Source organism: Phoca vitulina, unplaced genomic scaffold, assembly GCF_004348235.1.
Source record: "Phoca vitulina isolate PV1807 unplaced genomic scaffold, GSC_HSeal_1.0 scaffold28, whole genome shotgun sequence".
NCBI classification, from domain to species: domain Eukaryota; kingdom Metazoa; phylum Chordata; class Mammalia; order Carnivora; family Phocidae; genus Phoca; species Phoca vitulina.
The window spans coordinates 20,426,328-20,445,711 of record NW_022589731.1 but is presented as its reverse complement, the minus strand read 5'-3'; the positions used below and the strand labels follow the sequence as shown (position 1 = coordinate 20,445,711).

General features: G+C 56.8%; 1 protein-coding gene across 5 annotated transcripts in view; it reads left to right on the top strand.

Moving 5' to 3' along the window:
* The window catches only part of CTBP2 (C-terminal binding protein 2), a 155,554-nt gene that overhangs the window by 124,349 nt on the left and 11,821 nt on the right, over nucleotides 1–19,384 (top strand). For all 5 annotated transcript variants that reach the window (XM_032423430.1, XM_032423433.1, XM_032423431.1 and 2 more), the window contains 2 exons: nucleotides 18,408–18,562; nucleotides 18,844–18,988. In XM_032423430.1, the coding sequence (XP_032279321.1) occupies nucleotides 18,408–18,562; nucleotides 18,844–18,988 (300 nt within the window). The remainder of the gene's footprint in view (nucleotides 1–18,407; nucleotides 18,563–18,843; nucleotides 18,989–19,384) is intronic.

Genomic DNA, 19,384 nt, shown 5'->3' with positions numbered 1-19,384 from the left:
TAAGACCGCGGCCTGGGGTATTGTCGGGTGGGGGGGGCAGCCCTGTGAAACAGGGGACACACACGGGGGCCTTCGGGGAGCCTGGGACAGTTGGGGATGGCTAAGGACATGGTGTGCACTGTAGGGAAGGGCTGAGGGCTGAGCTCAAACTCCGGAGCAGCCACCAGACTGTGGACATGGTGAGCAGGCCAAGGGCGAGGACGCGGCCCCGGGTGGCACGAGGGAGCTAAGACCTGTGCGCCACAAGTCACGGCCTGCGAGGCAGGGCTGCCGCTTTGTGACTCCCTGGGGCATCTCCTGGCTTTTTTTTTTTTCTTGCAGATTGTTTTATACCTCCATGGCCAAGAAATTCCAGCCCCATGGGCAGGAAGGGGACTTGTCTGAGGCCACTCAGCCAAGACTCTTCTCTCTGGCCAGGACCCTCTTCTCTACGGTCACCTCCCTTACACATCAAGCTCAGGGAGCACCTGTGCACGTCAGAGCTGCTGATGGCTCAGCCTTCCCAAGCAAGTAAAACACCTAAAACGTGTTCCGTGCCCATAAAATTGGCAAGCACTTGATCTGTCCTTCAGGCTGACCTCTGTGCATGTGTTTGGAGTCAAATGTGGCTCTTTGGTTCATGTTTCTCCAAATGCAGGGTGGCCCCCTTAGCGGTCACCTGCTCCTGGTCTCTGCATTCAAGGCCCCAGGTGCAGCCATTCCCCACCCTCTTAGGACCCCCACAATCCCCACCCTCTGTTGGAGGTCACTGGACTGACCTGTCATTCCTGGCCTTCACTGTTGACTGCTGTTTTCCCAGAGTGGGAATGATCATCTCCTACTTGTCAGTGTCCAGGAGAATTTGGACTTTGGTCGTTTTCTCCTTACTGGACTAAACTCAGAGCCTGAACTTGATACCACCCTTTGTTCTTGTAGCTGTTTTTACTGGGCAGTGTGAATTTCTCCATCCTTACTGGGTTACTAGAAAACCCTTGCACGCCGGGGAATAGGACTTCAGCCCAGGAACATAAGGTAGTTGAATGTATGCTGTGTGTCTTTTGGTGACCGTATTGTCTTCTCTGTTTCTACTTCCATGTCTGTCAAAGGAAGGTGGGAACTGAACCTGCCTCGTGGGCGTGTGGGGATGCAGCAAGCCTAGGAAGAAGTAATTTGAGTGTTGAGGTCCTTAAACCTGCGTGGCCTTGGCCAGAGCCTGGGCCTGCTCCGGAAATGGTGCTTTTTCTCATCATCATCATCTCTTGGTCACTTCTGAAGCCGGGCACAGTACTCTGGGCCGAGGGGCACTGCGGGGCTAGAGGCCAGGCCTGTCCCCCAGCTCTGGGTTTCTCAGAGCAGCCTCCTCAGACCTGTTGGCTGTGCACTTGGTGCTTCTGTCCATGGAGGACAGCGTCCGAGGGGCCTGTGGTCGGGCAGCCTGGAGAAGACCCTGCCGCTGGCTGGGTTGGGGCATGAGGGCCACTCTGCCGGGCCTAAGTCCTCTGAAAACTTAATGGGCCTTTCACAAAACTGGGTGTCTGGGAATTTGTCAACTTCTTGTACAGTGCGTCCTCCACCCCCGCATTGATGGCTCAGACCCCGTCCGCAGGGGTGTGTGTCAGTGATCATTCAAGGAGTGTGGTCTGGGACTTGGGGTTTGAGAAGCCCCCACCCCTTTGGGTAAGGTGGGCTCTCTCGGCCTTCTTGGAGGGCTACGGGGTCACCACAGGGTTTCTGCCTAATGTGCCGGAAACAGAGAAGGTGGTTAATGAGGTTAGTCCTGGCAGTGTTTCCTGCGGAGTTAAAGGAACTGACTCGTGTTTTCATGGGAAGACATGGAGCCTAGTCCACCCTGGGACTGGCCACCTCTGGCTGAGCTCCTGTCGCCAGACCCTCTCTCATGTGGCCTGAGCAGGCCCGAAGTTGCCCGGGACAGGTTGGTCGTGCCCTCTCTCTAGATGGGCATTCTGTCTTCCTGTTCTGGGGGGGGGGCCTCGCCCACTCTCACGGGCCCTGCCTTCAAGGAGTGACCTGGCAGGCTCGGCTTTGGCTTCCAAAGAATAGTTTGTGTGTGTGGTTTTTTTTTTTAATCTCTCTCCACCCTTAGACTCCCCCAGGGATGACTGCCTCTCCAAAATCTTTAAAAGAGGCAACAGTCCCAACCACACAGCATGGGCCAAATTTTTCTGGAAGATTTACAGAGTTGGTGGCACAAGGGGGCTGAGCTGAATCCACAGTGGGGATGAGCACTGGTAGGATTATCTACCCAAGAAAGGGGGAAGCTGATTGAGCCCTTCACCGTGCTGCTTTTTCACCTGACCTATGTTCTTTAACTGCATTATATTTTACATGTAACATTGTATAAGTTTGAGGGGTACCGCATGTTATTTGATATTTATATATGGCACCTCGATTGCGGATGTAGCAGTATTTATTGGGTTATGTAATTATAATACAATATCGTTGTCTGTATTCATGGTCTGTATGGATGACACTTGCCGCAAGTTTGCATCCTGAAACACTATCAGTCTTGTGCATGCCCCCCCCACCCCTCAGCCTCCACTCCCGTCATTCCTTGGTAACAACCAGTTCACTCTCTAGTTTTTACAGGTTTACCCTTTTTAGATTCCTCGTGTAAATGATATTGTACGTACTTGTCTTTCTCTGACCTCTCCAGCGTAGCATGATGTGTTCAAGGTCCTACCTGTGTTGTTGCAAATGGGAGAATATCCTCCTTTCTTGTGGCTGAATAATATTCTATTGTGTATGTACATCTCCTCTTTTTTATCCATTCATCTGTTGATGGGATTTGGGTTGTTTCCATATCTTGGCTGTTGGGTATAATGCTTTGATAAACATGAGGATGCACATATCTGTTGAGATCCTGTTTTCGTTTACTTTGGATATATACCTGGAAGTGGAATGGCTGGATCGTATGATAGATGTATTCTTAGTTTTTTTTGAAGAGCGTCCATACTGTTTTCCATGGTGGTTGGACCAATTGACATTCCCATTAATAGTGAACATGGTTTCCTTTTTACCACATCCTTGCCAGCACCTGTTGTCTATTCTTGATGATAGCCATTCTAACAGGTGTGAGTTGATATCTTGTGGTGATGTTGATTTGCATTTCACTGATGAGTAGTGATGTTGAACATCCTTTCATGTATCTCTTAGCCATTTTGATCTCCTATATGATCTTTGCCCTACACTGTGGTTCTCCAACTGCCACTTGGCTTCATTGACCTCAGTGCTTGACCTGGGTCTTCATGGACCATGGAGCTCAGGAAGCAGACAAGAAGTCTTCACTGGCTTTTGGTATCAGATATGTGCTTTGCAAATATTTTCTTCCATTTTTTGGCTGTCTTTTCACGTTCTTGATATTGTCCTTGAAACACAAGTTTTAATTTTGATGAAGTTCAATTTATGTACTTGTTTCCTTTGCGTGCTTTGCACTTTGGTGTCATAATCCAAGGTCATGAAGACGTATGCCTGTGTTTTCTTAGAGTTTGACCATGTTCGCTCTTACATTTAGGTGTTTGAACCATTTTGAGTCCAGTTTGTACGTGGGTGTGAGGTAGGGCTCCAGCTACATTCTACTGCATGTGGATATCCTGTTGTTCCAGCACCCATATGCTTTTGCTTTCAGGGGAGCCGAGCTAGGTGAGGGGGCCCAGACTTGGGCAGCAGTGGAGGCATATATTATATGTAATGTATCTGGCAACCAATCATCCAAAGCAGATAGACATTAAAAAAAAAAAAAAAAAAAACCAACATATATTAAAAGAGAAGATTTTCAGACATTTGGAGCTAATTTCTTGTCCCCAAAATTATATGAAGCAAGAATTCTAAAGCTGTTTCATAGGAGTTTTGGGGGGGTTTTGTTTCTTAGATTTATGAAATAGAAATAACACGTATAGTCCGTAATTGATTAGCCCACGTTAGCAGTATAGAACCTAACAGACATGCTGTTGTGTGTTTTCCCCATTCTGAGGCTGGCTGCACAAAGAACTTTCTAGTTGTTTTTCATGTAAAGGAAAAAAACAGTCTGTTCACTTTTTCTTGCTCCCTCCGCTGCTCAAGGAACAGGAAGGTACACACTGCAGTTAAATTTAGCCAAATAGCGGTACGCAGTGTATGAATAAAACAACTTTTTTGCCAAATTGTTGGGAGAGCATAAAATCAAACCTGTAAACGCCCGTCCCCACTGAGAAGGTGGGCGGCTCTGGGGACATGTTCTCCTGAGAGCAGTTGAAAATTGATCCCTGGAAGGGTTTGCCAAATGTGAGTGAAAGAACTTGTTGTTTAAACAAGATTGCTGTGGGTGGAAGGATCCTGGTAGGCCGTCTGTGCGAAGAAATGAAGGCTCAAGACAGGTACTCTGACTTCTGGGTCCCAAATGCAAGTACCTGAAGCGCTAGCGGGGCCCGGGGGGGGGGCGAGTGCTCTCCCGGTACTGACGATATGAAAACATCACGTCCACAGGATGGGGGCGGGGGGTTTACCAGGATTGAGAGCATCCAGGACCAAATCAGCCCAGTAAATTACAGTGTGACTGTCACCATTATGGAGCATTTGAATTCCTGAGTAATTCCCTATTAAGATGAACACTCTTGAGGCTCAGAGAGGTTAGTACTCTTCCCCAGGTCACACAGCAGGGCTGGGACTTGAAGCCAGCCTGTCTGACTCCGAACCAGTGATTCGTCACTGTACCATGATGAACCACCAAGCACAGGGCTTCAGGGTCACATGGGAAAATCAGTGGTGGTGTCAATCTGGGAAGAGGAAACCAGCCCAAGCTGGAAGCTGAGGTCTATGTCAGCAAGAACAGGGTAAAGTGGGTGATTCCAGAGGAGTCCTGTGGTGCTCTGAGGCTCATTTCCCGAAGTGTGACATTGGGGTGTTGGGCTCCACTCATCCCCAGAGACCTGAGGCTTTGCTCCTGGCCCAACTTGGTGTCCTGCCCACTGGTCTGCCGCAGAGCCAAGCCCCTTTCCTCCTACCCTGCTGCCTTTCGGGAGAGCAGAGGAAATGAATTCTTCTGTGTCCTTAAGTGGAGTGTAAATGTTCTTTGGTCCTGAGAGGATTAAGCCTCCCTCTGGGGAATGGTTCTAACACACAAGCACAGAGTTGAGCAGAGGGAGAAATAAGCATATAAAGAAAGAGGAAACTGGGTGGGAGGCCAGAACACAGAGCTTTCCCTGCAGGCTTGTGCCCAAGGAGGTGGGCGTGTCTCTCCAGGCTTCCTAGCAACCCAAGTAAAGAGGGAAATGAGATCACTTAATTCACACTGTGCCCAAGATGGGACTGATGAGCCCATCGCTCCGGAGCGCGGCTGCAAGGTGTTGCTCTTGTCCTTGCCCACCTGTCCAAAGAATCCGCGTCAGCTCTAGATGTGCAGTTTGCGTCCTCTGTTACCTCCCCACTATGGCCCAGCCTGCCCCTCTCCATTCAGGGGTTCCGTGACTCATGACCGCTTCCTGTGCGTCGTCTTCTAATTTTTATAAAACGTTAGTTAAAATTTTCAGCGGGCCGCACTTGGTCGCAGTTGCTAAGCTCACATGTGCGGGTTTGGGGCCGGCGGGGGGGGGGGGGGGGGCTGCCGTGCCTGCAGCTGGCCTCTGATTTCCCCTCCAGGCTGCTTGCCTCTTCCCCGGGCCAGCGCCCCCGCGGGCATGGCCAAGTCCAACAGGAAGTGGCGATTTTCCTCGTTGACGGGGCTGCGCCTGCAGAGGTGGCCACGGTCGCCAGCCTCTCTCCACGGACGGCGCTCAGAGCTGACCTCTCAACCCACCCAGCTTCCCCACTGGGGATTTCTCTCTCAGACATGCTTTATGTGATGGAATAACTGTGACTTTGTGATGGGTTCTCGTGTTGCCTGTGAACTGGGCTTTGAGCCTGGAACACTTTAGAAGTCATTAGGTTTTAAGGAAAAAAAAGTCACGGAGGAGAAGAGCAGGGAGGGGATATCCCACCAGCTGTTGCGCTTGGGAAGATCAGCTCCCCGGCCGCCCTGGGGCCCGAGGGCAGCCAGATAGCAAGCCCGTTACAGGGTCTTTAGAATCACTTTTCTTTTTTTTTTTTTTTTTTAAAGATTTTATTTATTTATTTGACAGAGACAGAGATAGCAAGAGCAGGAACACAAGCAGCGGGAGTGGGAGAGGGAGAGCAGGCTTCCCGCCGAGGAGGGAGCCCGATATGGGGCTCGATCCTAGGACTCTGGGATCACGACCTGAGCCGAAGGCAGACACTTAACGACTGAGCCACCCAGGCGCCCTAGAATCACTTTTCTTTTTGGTTTTAGGGCCACGTGAAAAACAGAGTTAGCTGAAAGCCTTGGGCTTCTTCCATCTCCCATCCCGGCCTTGGTGGCTGTCGTAGCTAAGAAACAGGGCACCGTTTTGTTTTTATGGGCACGGGGCCCGGGCGGTGTGGTCAGAAGAATAAGCCTGGGTCCGCCAGGCTCCTGCAGGGGCCTTTCAGGAGGAAAGCACGGTGTCTGCTCCTCGGGCGCCGACGGAGCCCGGGAAGGAGGCGGCGGCCGAGGCGGTGAGCAGGAAGCACCGGGCTGCCCGGCACGCAGGGGCTGCCATCCCGTAGGGGCAGCGCCGTTCATGGCTGTTCTGCGTTCACGGGTCGCCTGAGCACCTGCCTTGCTGCTTCCTGCTGGCCTTTGGAAGGAAAGGCCCTTCCAGGCACCAGAGAAGAGTGCGGGGTGTCCTCAGCCTGGTCAGGGACCCACCCCTCCCAGGGCTCCCCTGGCCCCGCTGTATCCCCGTCCCTGACTGGCCGTGTCCCGGGCTGTGCCGCAGCGCCCCGCTGGGTGCCAGGCCCCCGTAAGCGCTCCCCTGGAGACAGGTTGGGGCGGGAGAGTCCCTGCTCTGGGGGGGTGACCGCGGCCCCCTGGGGATCCTGCGGAGCCCTGGCAGCCCTGCGTGAGCCAGTAACGCGCGCCGACGGCACCCAGGCCGGCGAGTGGGCGTGCAGAGCCTGCCTCCGCCAGACTCTTCTGGCAGCCGTCCCTTCTTTTCTCATCTTTATTTCATTTTATTTTTCTCAAACATCCCCTTCTGTTGTTGCCATGGGCACATTTTTAGAACTTGAGAAGTACTCACATGAAACCCCCCCCCCACACACACACACACACACATGCCGCCGGCAGGTAGGGCCTTTTCCGGGAGTCCTGCAGGGACAGCGCCCCCCCCTCGGCCTCGGGGACCCAGCAGGGCCCGCGCCGCCCCTCCCCAGGCTGGGGCAGGATGCCCAGGGAGGGCCCGGGAGCCAGGCCCACGTCCCGGTGGCCGGGTGCTCCGGGCAGACGGGGGCACAGAGTCCAGTGTCCCGACCGCTCGGGAGAAGGCTGAGCTGTGGAGAACTGTGTGCCTGGCTTGCAGCCTTTGGGGTGACTGCTGATGTTTGCACCCACACGAACCCCAGCAGCTGCTCTCCCCTCTGAGACGTCGTAGAGAAGCAGCGACCTCGTGAGTGCCGCCTGGGTTGTTGACCGTTTTGTGTGGGTCACACCACTTGTGAGGATGGTTTCGCACGTTGCCGGCGTGTCGTCCAGCGCGGTGAATGAGCTAAATGATAAACGACCCTCGGCGCAGGGACAGGAGGTGAGCAAGGAGGTGTTCTCAGGGGCCGCTCTGTAAAGCTATTCCGGGCTCGGCTAGGTTGCCCAGAGCTTCTGCCAAAGGATGTGGAACACGCCCCCCCCGCCCCAGGCTAATTGAAAGCCCAAGGAAACAGACATATGGTAACTGGTAAACACCCTACACACTCAGAGTATTTTCTAGGAAAAATAGTTGTGTGGGGAGCCCTGGGCAGCGAATCCTCGCTTTTCTCTCCTCCGTCCTCTGTCGTTGAGGCCTGATGGCTTGACCATCTCTCCAGTTACCGTTTAGGAGTGACAGAACTGTGTCGTGACCCCCGCCCCCCATCTGTCCAAGGCTGGTGGTGACTGGCTGTGAGAGATCTACCACACTGAACAGCCAGGCCTGGCTCTTGGTCTTGTCACTGTGGCCCTGAGGTGGCCGAAGCTCACTCCTCTGGACTCATCCTTCCCCTAGGCCTTGGGGGGAGCACTTCCTCCTTCCGAGCCTCCATGTCTGTGATGCCAGAGGCCCGTGGACTCAAGGTGCAGAGCAGCTGGGATCTGTGGGGAGGCCACCAGCAGTTTGCTTCCTATCAGGATGGTCTTGGAAAGCATGTGTTGGGGGGTCCGGAGGCTGATGCCTTTAGGGGCAGAGAGGTCAAGAGCCAAGCAGGCATTTTCTGGAGCAGGTTTCTTATCAGCGAGGCCCATGGGTGTATGTTGGGTCTTAGGGCACTTTGCGGAATGACCTTGTGTCCCTAAGAGTGGCCTGGGGGATAGGGATCAGGCACCTGCAGCTTGCTCACCATTCTCTGGTGTTCTGACTTGTCTGGATGCATCGTTTTAGTCTCCATGGTTCTGAGGCTCTAGGGGGCAACCAGCAGAAAGAGGGACTTGAGTGGGCCCCGGGCGAGGTCCCAGCTTGGAAGGTACCAAAGGAGGGGGAGGGGTGTTTCTTCTTTTGGTGCCACAGATCATATTGGAGGACGCTTATCACCCTGAGATTCATCTCTTGGGCCACAAAATCCAGAGTGACCCCCAAGGGAAGGGTCCATCCCTGCTGTGAGAAAGGATGAGGATTCTTGATTTGATGGTCATGTGTAATTGACAAATGGCCAGTGTTTCGGTGGAGAGGAGAACTTGAAGGCCTCCCCGTCTCCTAAGCTGGGATCACCTGTCTGTCATCAGTTTAGATGTGGCCCGGGCCAGGGATCTGTGGCTCTGGCAAGTGCCCAAGGCATGCTGGGAAGGTTGGGAGGTGAATTGTGACCTTGCCCAGATGGGAAGCAAGTGGGCCCTTGAACCTAGGGGGTCGGCTGTTCCCGAGCCCAGTGTCTGCCCAGACCACATCCCTCCATCCCATCCTCCCTCCTTCCTCGCTCCAGGACCACACACATGAGACTGCCCTTTGGGGAAATCCAGAACAGGAAGCATGTTTTAGCACAAACGGAAGCAAAACCTGGCATCCTTGGCCGATTTGCTGTGGAAATGCGTCCCGCAGCGGCCTGCTTGGTTTTCAGTCTTGTCCCTGTGGCCGTGAGTGGGTCGAACCTCTGTCCCCTGAGCCCATCCCTTCCCCGAGACCTTGGGGCAAGCACTTCCTCCTCCTTCGTGTTTCTTTTGGAGGGTCAGTCAGGAGGCGCTAAGTGGTGGTGTTCAGCCCACCCCCCAGTGGAAAGCACCTGTTTCAGGAGCTTCTTCAGGGCAGAGGGATTCACTGGAAACACGAGGCTCCCTGGGGACTGAGGGTGACGGGCACAAACGCTCAAAGCCAGGAGTGGCTCTGGAAAGGGTGCGTTGAGTGCGGCCGGGCAGTCGTACCTGGGCTACCAAACAGCCCCCGGGGCCGCGTGTGACTGTCCAAGGAAGGATTTCAAGCAAGTGATCAATGGTTCTTGGTTTTGTCGTGAAGCTCTCCTGGAAAAAGGAGAAGTTTCTGTCCCTTTTCTCTGTTCAAGGCCCCCGCTGTGGTGTGGACACCGTACAGTTCAGACTGCTGACTCAGTTTCCCTGGGTTGCTCTAAGGGACCAGTTAAAGCAACCATGAATGCTTGTCTTTCGGGAGGTACAGAAGTTCTCCTTTTCTTTGAACTGGATGATGTGGTTCCCACAAGTGTAGACACTTGCTTGTCTTCCAGAAGTCAGCACACACATGCGCACTGGGCTGACCGCACTCACCCGGCAAGCCTCGGGTGGGGAGGGGGCAATGGCCCAGGCTCCTGGGGGCCTCCTGCTTGGCCGGCTTTCTGACCAGCTGTGACCTGAGCTACAGAGGAGGTGGCCTGAAGCCACTTCACTACGAGGGCCATGACTCATTAAGATCCATGTTTTATTTAAGAAGCTAATCTCCTTATCCTGTGGCCATCTCTCAAGTGAACCTCCGGCCAACTTGAGAGAACACTAAAATCAGAGCTGAGGAGTGGCTTAAAACCCGGCCCCTCCGTGGGACGCAGCCAGCCCTGTGAGCAGTCCCCTTAGTGGGGGTCACCCCCAGCAGCTCAGAGGGCCCGGTGACGCCAGGTCTCCCCACACTCGCTTTGAGAGAGAACTGAGCCCGTACCAGTCAGCCCGGTGCCGTGTGCCATGCAGTGCTTACGCGGGTGTTCACAGCTCGGTGGAAGAACACGGCCTCGGGGGACCCGACTGCATCCGAGGTGAAGGGGCTCCCAGGGCACGGTGTCTGCACTGAGCTCCCCTCCTACCTGGTCGTGCCACTCGTCCCTAGAGGGACTTGGGGCAGTGCCTGGAGTGGCCGGGGGTCCGCACAGGATGGCGTGGCCACTTCCTTACCTTGGAAAGTACTTCACTCCTTTTTATTCCCCAGTGCCATTTTTAAGCCAGGTTGTTCTGTTTTGTCTTGATTCCTGCTGTTTTTCCAGCACCTGGCCTGGGGCTAGTCCTTGCTCATGTTTGAGTTGAGTAATTTTCTGCCGGGCAAGGTCCTCGATGGCCCAGTGCAGGGACACCGCGGAGCTCGGGGCAGCTGGGCCCGTGCTCTGCCCGCAGGCTGCTGCTCGCCCACCAGGAGCTGCACGCACCGTGCCTTCCGGGGTCCGGTGCCCGGGGAGTGGAAGGTTGAACGGCTTCCTTCCAGACAGGAGGCGCGACCTGACGCAAGGCTCCTAGGGCTTAGCATCAGGTGGGGGTTCTGGGGTGTGCCGAGGGAGAAGTCCAAGAGCTGGCGGCTCATCCAGAAAGTGAAAAGACAGGAATGCTGTTTCAAAAGGCCATGCCAGGGTCTCCACTGCCGGTGGCCGGGCCTCGGGGAAGGGCCCCTCTGAGTCTGCTGGGGGCAGAGCAGCTTGGTCCTTCCCTGGGGGGGGAGAAAGGCACCCTGGCCCTCCGACAGGGGCGCCTGTGATTATGAACCCCATGACTGACATGCCCACAGCTTTGGGGCGCCGACCCCGCACATGTCTTCTGGGTCTTAAAAAAACAGACTTGATTCATCCTGGCACGGCCTGGGGACCAGCTTCCAGGGGTTTCTGCAGCCTCGGCGTGGGTCATGTCCATGCTGCTGTCTTTGTCAGGTCGCAAGGCACACACACTCCCACACCCGGCCTTGCCCTCCTGAGCACATCAGTTCACTGGCGATGCTCAGAGATGAATCTGGGGCCTCCTGGCTCGCAGGAGTTCTGCGCTCGGCTGTGGCGGGACAGTCTGCAGTGCCCCCCACCCGACCCCCATCAGCTGGGCCGGCAGGGCTTGCTCAGTGGTCCTTCCTCCCAGGTGTTTCACACCGCAGAGCGCACGTGCGCAGGCTCCAGTGTGAGCGTGGACGGCCCGATGCCCACCCCGTGGGGTCTCGCCATGGAACCGACGCCGCATCGGTTCTGCTACGGGACGTAGTTCAGAGCAAAGTCCAAGGCCAGCCCATTTCCAGGGCTGGGGAAGTTCCCTCCACCGCGAGGGGGCGGCAAGGTCATGTTGGGAGGGGCCTGCGTTCGACACAGGAGGCAGGTGGCCCTGGGCGGTCCCGGAACAGTGCGGGACGCAGCGGAGGCTCTCCACGGTGAAGGAGGTGGGTGCAAACCAAGGCACCCGCTCTGGGGCCCAGCAGAGCAGAGGGCGCTCCTAGAGCGACAGAGGAGGTCGCAGGAGGAACGAGACCTCACCCCGGTCACAGGTCTGGAAGGGGTGGCATAGGAGGTCCAGCTGCTCACCGAGGTCTGAGCCTGGGTTGTGGGCCTTTTCTTCCTTACCCTGGGGCCTCCCTACATCTCCTGGCTTTCTTCCGACCTTCACCTTCCTTTCCCAGTTTCTAGAGGGGATTGGGCTCGCTTAAGCGTGGCAGGCAGATGTCACCCAGCCTTGCAGGGGGCTCGCTGGGGCATCGTGATCATCAGGGACTCGGAGGCTGAAAGTGCTGAGATCCATTATTGATGTCTGCCATGAGTGCAGGAAGGGAAGAGTGCGTGTGTGTTTGCATTCCTGGGGCAGGTTTGCTTTACTCTCTCCTCTTCAGTGCTGACACACCAAGGTGCATAAGGGCGCTCTGTTCCAGCCTGAGCTAAATTTTGAGATGTGCTGATTTAACTCCTATGCTAGAAAAGTTGCCTTCCACAGTCGGCCCCGAGTAAAACTCACTTTGTGTTCCTGGTTGTGAAGCAGCCCGAGGAAAAGCTGTCTCTTCCGTTAGCCGGATTCCCTGTGCCTTTGGAGCTCCTGGGGTTGCGGCAGCCTGTCTTCCTCTGCGGGCCCTGAGACCGGCGCCAGGCCCGCCTGCCAGAGCCTGTCGAGGGTGCGCAGTTGGAAAGCAGTGAGGCTGCGCCCCGCTCCTGGGGGTCCGCGTTGGAGAGGCGCCGCCGAGCGGCCCAGGAGCTGCGAGCTGCTGTTGGTTTCCGGGACCTACTTGACTTGGGCGTCATCACCGCCCCTCGGGCCGAGCAGGCCTCCCCCAGCAGCCTGTCCGGGCGTAAGACGAGCCTCGAAAGGAGAGACCACCAGAGAAAACGTCGGGTTCTCCGTGCGCGGTGCGGGTCACATCCGTGCCCATGGCCGAGTTCTCAAAATCATCCCGCGGCCTGGGCAGGACGGGGACACCACCGAGAAATGCACGTTTGCCCGACGAAAAGGCAGACAGTGACGTGGACACGAAGATGAGGTTTCTAACAGTAACCGTGTTTTTTAAACCTGGAAATAGTACCACACTTAGCAACACACATTTTATTACAGTTGCTGTCTCGAAGCCACTCACTTCCGTCTTCTCCCGTGTTCCTTCTCGTGAGAGGCAAGGGTAGCTGCCGTGGGCGTGGATCCTGTCCCCGGGCCTCTAGACATGGGGACAGTCACCGTGCCTTTGCTGGCTGTCCAGACCCACCTTCTGAGCAAGCTCCAGCCAGCTGCGTGGCGGTTGGGGTCGAGACCCCGTGGCTGACAGTGTAGGACAGTTTTTACTACGTGGATGAACCGTGTTTACAAGCAGGGGAGACCTGTCTCAACCAAGGCTCCAGTCTCCTCCCCTATAGGCGGGGTCCGGAACCCCGTGCGCTGGGGTAGATGCTGGACGCCCACCCAGCACAGACATGTCTGCAAGTTGAACGCCGAGTCTCGGGTACGGGTTCAGTTATGACCCGAGATCGGCATCCGGCCCCCAGTTTGGCCCCAGTCATGGGTTTCAGCTCTAGATTGTGGGAATGCAAGCCTGTAAAATGGGCCCGTTATCAGACCCTAGATCTGATTCTGCGTCTGGCCTTCTAGAAGTCGGGACTGCTGAGCCCAGCCGATGAGGGTTGCTTTGTGCAGGGTTGCAGGAAGTGGCTTTTTAATGGGGGAGCACCTGCATTTAAGGGGAAGTTGTTCTTGGGGCGGGGCGACATGATCAGATCCCCATGAAGTGGTCGTGGCTGGAGAGGCCGTAAGTGCAGACCTGAGTGTCCTTCCCCACCCCCGCCGGACCGCTGGGACTCTGTGGTCGCGTCTCCTCTCCCCACCCTCAAACACCTGCCCATGAGGACGGGAGCCCCTTCTGCCTTCCAGACCACCTTGCAAGATCTGGATGCTGATGACCCATTTGATGGGCTCTGGGGCCTCTGGCTAAGCATGCAGGACAGTGCGTTTTATCTCTTGGTTCTTCCCCGGTACTTAATTCCAGTGTCAGCTGCCAGAACAGCTGGTGCTGGCCCAGAGAATCCCAGCAACTGCCTTCAGGCCCCAGAGGCTCCCAGCTGGGTTCTACCTGCAAGGCCTAGCCCGTGTTCTTTGGCCCCGGAGCAGCAGTGAAGATCTTGGTGCGAATCTGTGCTGCTTGGCAGGCCCTTTCCCCTCTTGGTCACCCCAGCATACTTGGCTAGTCCCTGCCAGGTGAGCAGGGGGTGACCCTGAGCCGGTGGAGCGGTCGCTCGTCACTGTCACCCGCGATCCTGGCCGGCCCAGCACAGGTGTTCGAGGACTGTGGTGTAGGGATGGATGCTTCAGCAAAATCTGGTCAGTTGTCAAAAGAGGCCTCTGGCTGTTGGTCAAACATGATTATTATGGCCACTTTGCTTTGGGGTAAAACTGCTTCATTTGTGAAATCTTGAAACCGCAAAATCAAAAAAGTCCCCGGCAGGTTGGTTCTTAAGTTGGCAAACAACAGAAACCCACTCAGATCTTCAGAAACAAGGCAGAGTTCTGTAGGAAGCGTGTCAGCTGAACCTCACGCAGCGTCCAGGAAAGCCAGAAAATGGGTCTCAGACACCACAGGGCCGCGTCGTGTGGCGGGATCGGCCCGTTTCCCCCTCAGTCACTCTGCTTAGGGACGCCTGTCCCGTTAGGCCGCCTGCCGCCCTGTCAGCCCGTGTTGCCCAGGGAAGAAGCAGCTCCTGAGAAATCTGGTGCTGCTCAGATAAGGTGGCATCGAGGTTGGGTGACCAGAGAGCTGCCGGTGTCCTCCCTGGGGACCTCCCTTTCCTCCCTCAGAATCCATGGGGCCTATGGACTTGTCTTCCCCTGGACCATCGGCCACTCCTAGCAGAACTCCAGCAACGCGGCCTGGTATCATCTTTGTTTTCCACTGGATGTCTAATTTCACAGTTTATGTGCAGTTCCAGCTGTGAGTAATACGGGGCCCAAGGACGGCCACGGGAGCTGGCCTCGAGCTGAGGCACCGCGTCCCTGACGGCGAGCCGGCCCTGCTTGTGCAGAGGTGAGCCTGAAACCAGCAAGTAATTGACGCCAGGGGAGTCGAAGTGGCCCTGCAGAGTCAGTGCTCGGCAAGTGGTCGGAAGGGATGTGCTGATAGATTTTTTTTTTTTCTGTGATGTGTCCAGTGGCAGCTGGAATTGTCCTGAAATAGAAGGCAAGTTTGCAGAAAGGGAGTCGTCGCTTTGACTAGGGGGCCACCAGGACCTTCGGCCCCTCATCATCAGCAGGTGTTTCCTCGGGCTGTTTTGGGTCCCTGGGGCCGTGTGAGGTGGCTCTCGTCGTTCCCTGTTGTCCCTTGGTGTGGTCTGTGGTCACCCTTGGCTCTGTCTCCCTGTAAGTAAGATGGGAACAAGAGTAACACAGCGGGCTTCTGAATGTCAGTCTCGGGGTTTGAGCAGCGTCTAGTAATTGCTACCCTAGCTTCTGGTCGCAGACCTCAGTGTTTAGTCCGTTCTTGTTAAAGATATTTGTGCCTTGGCTTTCTCCCCCAAAGTCCCTTAAATGGTTATTTACAGTAACATGTCGGTTGCATCCTAATATACTAAAAATTACTCCAACTGTCAGAAGCCCTGAGAGATGCATCGGTTGATGTGAGGCGAGATAGGAAGTCTGTTTACAACTTCACCTCACTGGCGTTTCCTGGGGTCTCGTGGGAACCTCTGCCCCAACTTCTGCAAGGCTGTAGGGACAGCGGGTGCTGGGCGGGGTGTGGCTTGGATGTCGCTGGATTCTCTGCTGTGCTGGTGGACGAGCCTTCTGGGCCGGGGGGGCATGTATGACGCGGTCCCTTCGTCAAAAGAAGCAACCTCGGCGATGCCTTGGCTGAGCTTTCTCTCATCCTCAGTCCTGGGGTTTCGTGCGGCCCCCTACACCTCGTGCAGGACACACGGGAATCTCACCGCTCCCACCACCCACGCAGCTGTCCGTGCTCAGCATCCATCCCCAGCAGAACCCCCTGTGCCTCTCCCTTTCCTGCTTTCCCATACATGGCTTGCAGCCCGTATCTGAGCCTGGGGCCTCATCTGGGAGCCCCTGGCTCTCACGGACGAGCCTCAGCTGCATTCTGCATGCCCAGCCTGAACGAGGGCAAAGGGTGGGTTTCGCCAAAGAGGAGGCGACCCAAGCTAGGGAGGGGGGCGATCGCTAGGCAACCTGGAGCTTGTTGCCCAGGTAACGGGATCCATGCACTGATGCTGTGGATGGACATCTTGTGATGAGGCCCCTCAGCCTCTCCAGATGTCTTGGATGGCTCTAGATGCCTGCCTTGTGCCTGCCCATCATTTTCCTCTGTGGTTGCTTTTTAATTAACAAGTTGGATTTCTTACCATGATCATGAACTGTGCAAACGCTGTCTGATTAACACTCTTGCCATCACCTTTGGAGTCAAGTCAGGATGTTCTGTACCCTGTAGGAGGGACAGCCTGGGACAGGTGGGTAAATCTGCCCCCATAGTCCAAGACCACCAGTCCCATGGGGTCCTGACCTGGGCTTGGCAGCAGCTGTGGGGAAGCACAGAAGAATCTGGTGGAAGAAGACGGGCCCTTCGGGATTTGGTCAAAGTCTCACCCTTTTCTTGGCCAAAAGGAAGGGCCGAGGTGGGAGCTTTAATGTGTGCCCATCAGGTTGCCCCCCCCTTCAGCTGCCTACTCCAGGGGGCACTTCCCACTCTGTGCCTCGGGGTCCTCATCTATTAAAATGGATGGGGATGAAATGGGAGGCTATAGGCAACCATGTGAATTACTGTCCCTCACTTCCCTCTGCAGAGTTCAGGGGTAAAAGGCGGTGGGTCTCCAGGGGTCCTGACTCAACGGCACCCTTGGTCTTTGGGGAAGTCTCTCCATTCACACACACCCACCTTGACCCCTTGTGGAGCCCGCCTGCCAATTAGGCCAAAAGAACGCTAGCAGAGTGCTCACCAGGCCCCAACAAATAGCCTTGGAGCCCCCGTTTTCCCACCCGGTACAGAGGATGTTTGGGGCTCCGCTTCACTTGGACGTCCTGCTTTGGGGATCCGGGCTCTGGGTTCGGCAGTGGTTTTGTTGCCACTCAGAGGCTGGGAGGGACTGATCCCTCGTGAGTCCCAGCTCAGGATGGAGCTGCCCCGAGGAGACCTGCACCCTGACCCATTCGGAGGCCAGGACAAAAGCCTTTCCTCGGCTCCTTGTTCAAAGAGGTGATTGTCCGGAGCTGGGCAGCTGTGGCGTGGGAGTGCCATCCCAGGGCAGAGGCCACTGTGCAGGGGCCGTGTGGGCACCACGGGGACACCCTCCCCACCTCCCCATCCAGTGCTAGTGGGAGCCCGGACGCAGCTCCAGGTGGGGATTTCTCTCCGCTTCTTACACAAGCGTGTCACTGCGTGATGAGCCCTGGCAGTCACATGGGGGCTTCACGTGTCTGGGGCCCCCACACCCCGGTGGCCATGGCAGGCTGCCAGTGGACGAGCCCTTCGGGAGACCACACAGCTGAGTGCAGCCTGGGCAGACGGGTCCTGCTTTTGTTGGCTGGAGCCTCTACCCGATGCCTTGTGGTCACACGAAGGCCAGTGGGCCAGGCGGCCACCAGCGGCAAGGACAAGTAGATTCTGTACAGGAAGAAGAGCCTGGCCTCAGTGTGGCGGCCCCTGTCAGAGTTCGTCCTGACCTCTGAAAGCGTAAGACGCACGGAAAGCTCTCTCACTTTGACTTGTAGTCTAGGACACTGCGCATCAGATCGGTTGAGAAAATGGCACCATCTCGGTGCCACGGTCCCTCTGGAGACACCAAGACTTGCCAGCATATGGATTTTGCCGGGCTCCTGCAGGCAGCCTGGTGCGTGCACCTCGTGTGGCCACGTGGCCCAGGGCACGCGCCCCCACTCTGTCCTGTGGGTTGGGGGCGTCCCTGCCGCCCCCTTGAGCCTCCCGTAAGCAGCCGTGCTGGTCCGCATGGAGCACAGAGCAGGGAGGACTGCCCCTGCTCTGTGCTCCCTTCACCCCCCCCCCCCAAGTTGTGGGGACAAGTGTCCTTTATCTCTGTTGGGCAGCACCAGGACCCAGCGCCGCTCTGACTGGTCCTGGGACCTGAGAGCGCAGCTCGCTCTGCGGTCCTTAGAGAGATTCTCTTCGCTCTCCCAAGTCCCCAGCAAGCTGCTGGCCTTCACACACGCCTCCCCACCACCGGGCCAGGTCAAGAGGGGTCCTGAGCTGAGCCCAGGCTGCCTGTTTCTCCAGGACATTCCCACGGGGTGCGGGAGCCATGACCTGTCCCTCTGGTTTCATTTTGTACCCCCTCGTGTTTGGAAGGTGCTGGAGTGGGAGGGGAGCCCCCTTGTAGGCCCGGCTCATACTGGCAGCAGGTGCCCGAGGCTGGTGTGTCTTAGATTCCTTGGCCCGAGTTCCACATGGCGATGGAGTTAGCTCTATGGTGGTTCCTGTTCGCTATACTTGAGATTGCTCACTGAGACCCAGGTCCCCCTCAGACGTCCACCCAGACAGATGTTCCCCCTGGGTCTCCTTGGCTTGCCCCAGAATCTTCCCCCGTGACTCCAAAGGAGCCTGTGGTCTTTGAGCCCAGGGGAGCCCAGGCGGCTTCGTGGTTTCGTGGTCCGCCCAGGGAGTAGGGAGGGAGCTCTGGGGTCCCCCAGACCTGATGGATGTGGGTAAGGGGGAGCACTGTCCCCCAGTGTGGGACAGGCCACTGTGCCCGCCCACCAAATCACCCTCCCATCCTCACAGGTATCCGCCCCCAGATCATGAACGGCCCCCTGCACCCCCGCCCCCTGGTGGCGCTGCTCGATGGCAGAGACTGCACCGTGGAGATGCCCATCCTGAAGGACCTGGCCACTGTGGCCTTCTGTGACGCACAGTCCACTCAGGAGATCCACGAGAAGGTGGGCCCCACCCCCCACCCCGAGGCCGGGGTCACCCAGGTCAGGTGGCTGCCATTCAGCGAGGGGTCCCTCAGGTCTCCCCGGGCTGGGCCCCCTCACCCCCCGCCCCACCCTCCCTGTCTGCGCCCCCCATCATCCAGAGTCACAGGCAGACCCCGAAGCACAACCACGGGCCACTCGCCTGGGGGAGCGGTCACGCCCACCCCACGTCCTCTGCGGCGGGTGCAGGGGTGATGGGGCTGGGGCGAGGGCTCCAGCTTGCTCTGCTCACCCCGTCACAGGTTCTAAATGAAGCCGTTGGCGCCATGATGTACCACACCATCACCCTCACCAGGGAGGACCTGGAGAAGTTCAAGGCCCTGAGAGTGATCGTGCGGATAGGCAGCGGCTACGACAATGTTGACATAAAGGCCGCTGGCGAGCTCGGTGAGTGCGCGGGGCCGCGGGGCGGCTGTGCGGGGGCCGGGTGGGCACAGCGCCAACACCCAGGCGGGAGTGAGCCTGCTGGGCCCTGAGCCCCTGCAGAGGGGACCCTGTGAGTGGCCACAGGTCAGTGTTAGCTGGTCGGGACCCACCACCCGGAAATGCCAATGCTGGGTGCACAGCTCAGGGCTCGGGAAGTGGGGGCGTCGGGCATCTCTAGGTCTCCTCCAGTCCCGGCATGGAGACCTCCTCCCAAGGGCTGCTGTCCACCCAGAAACCTGCCCAGGTCAGCGCCAACAGGGTGGACCGAAGCCCAGCACCTCCTGCCCAGCCCTTGTCAGAGGGGCAGGGGTTCCAGAGAAAAGCAGGGGCAGCAGATGGACACCCACAGGCAGTTGC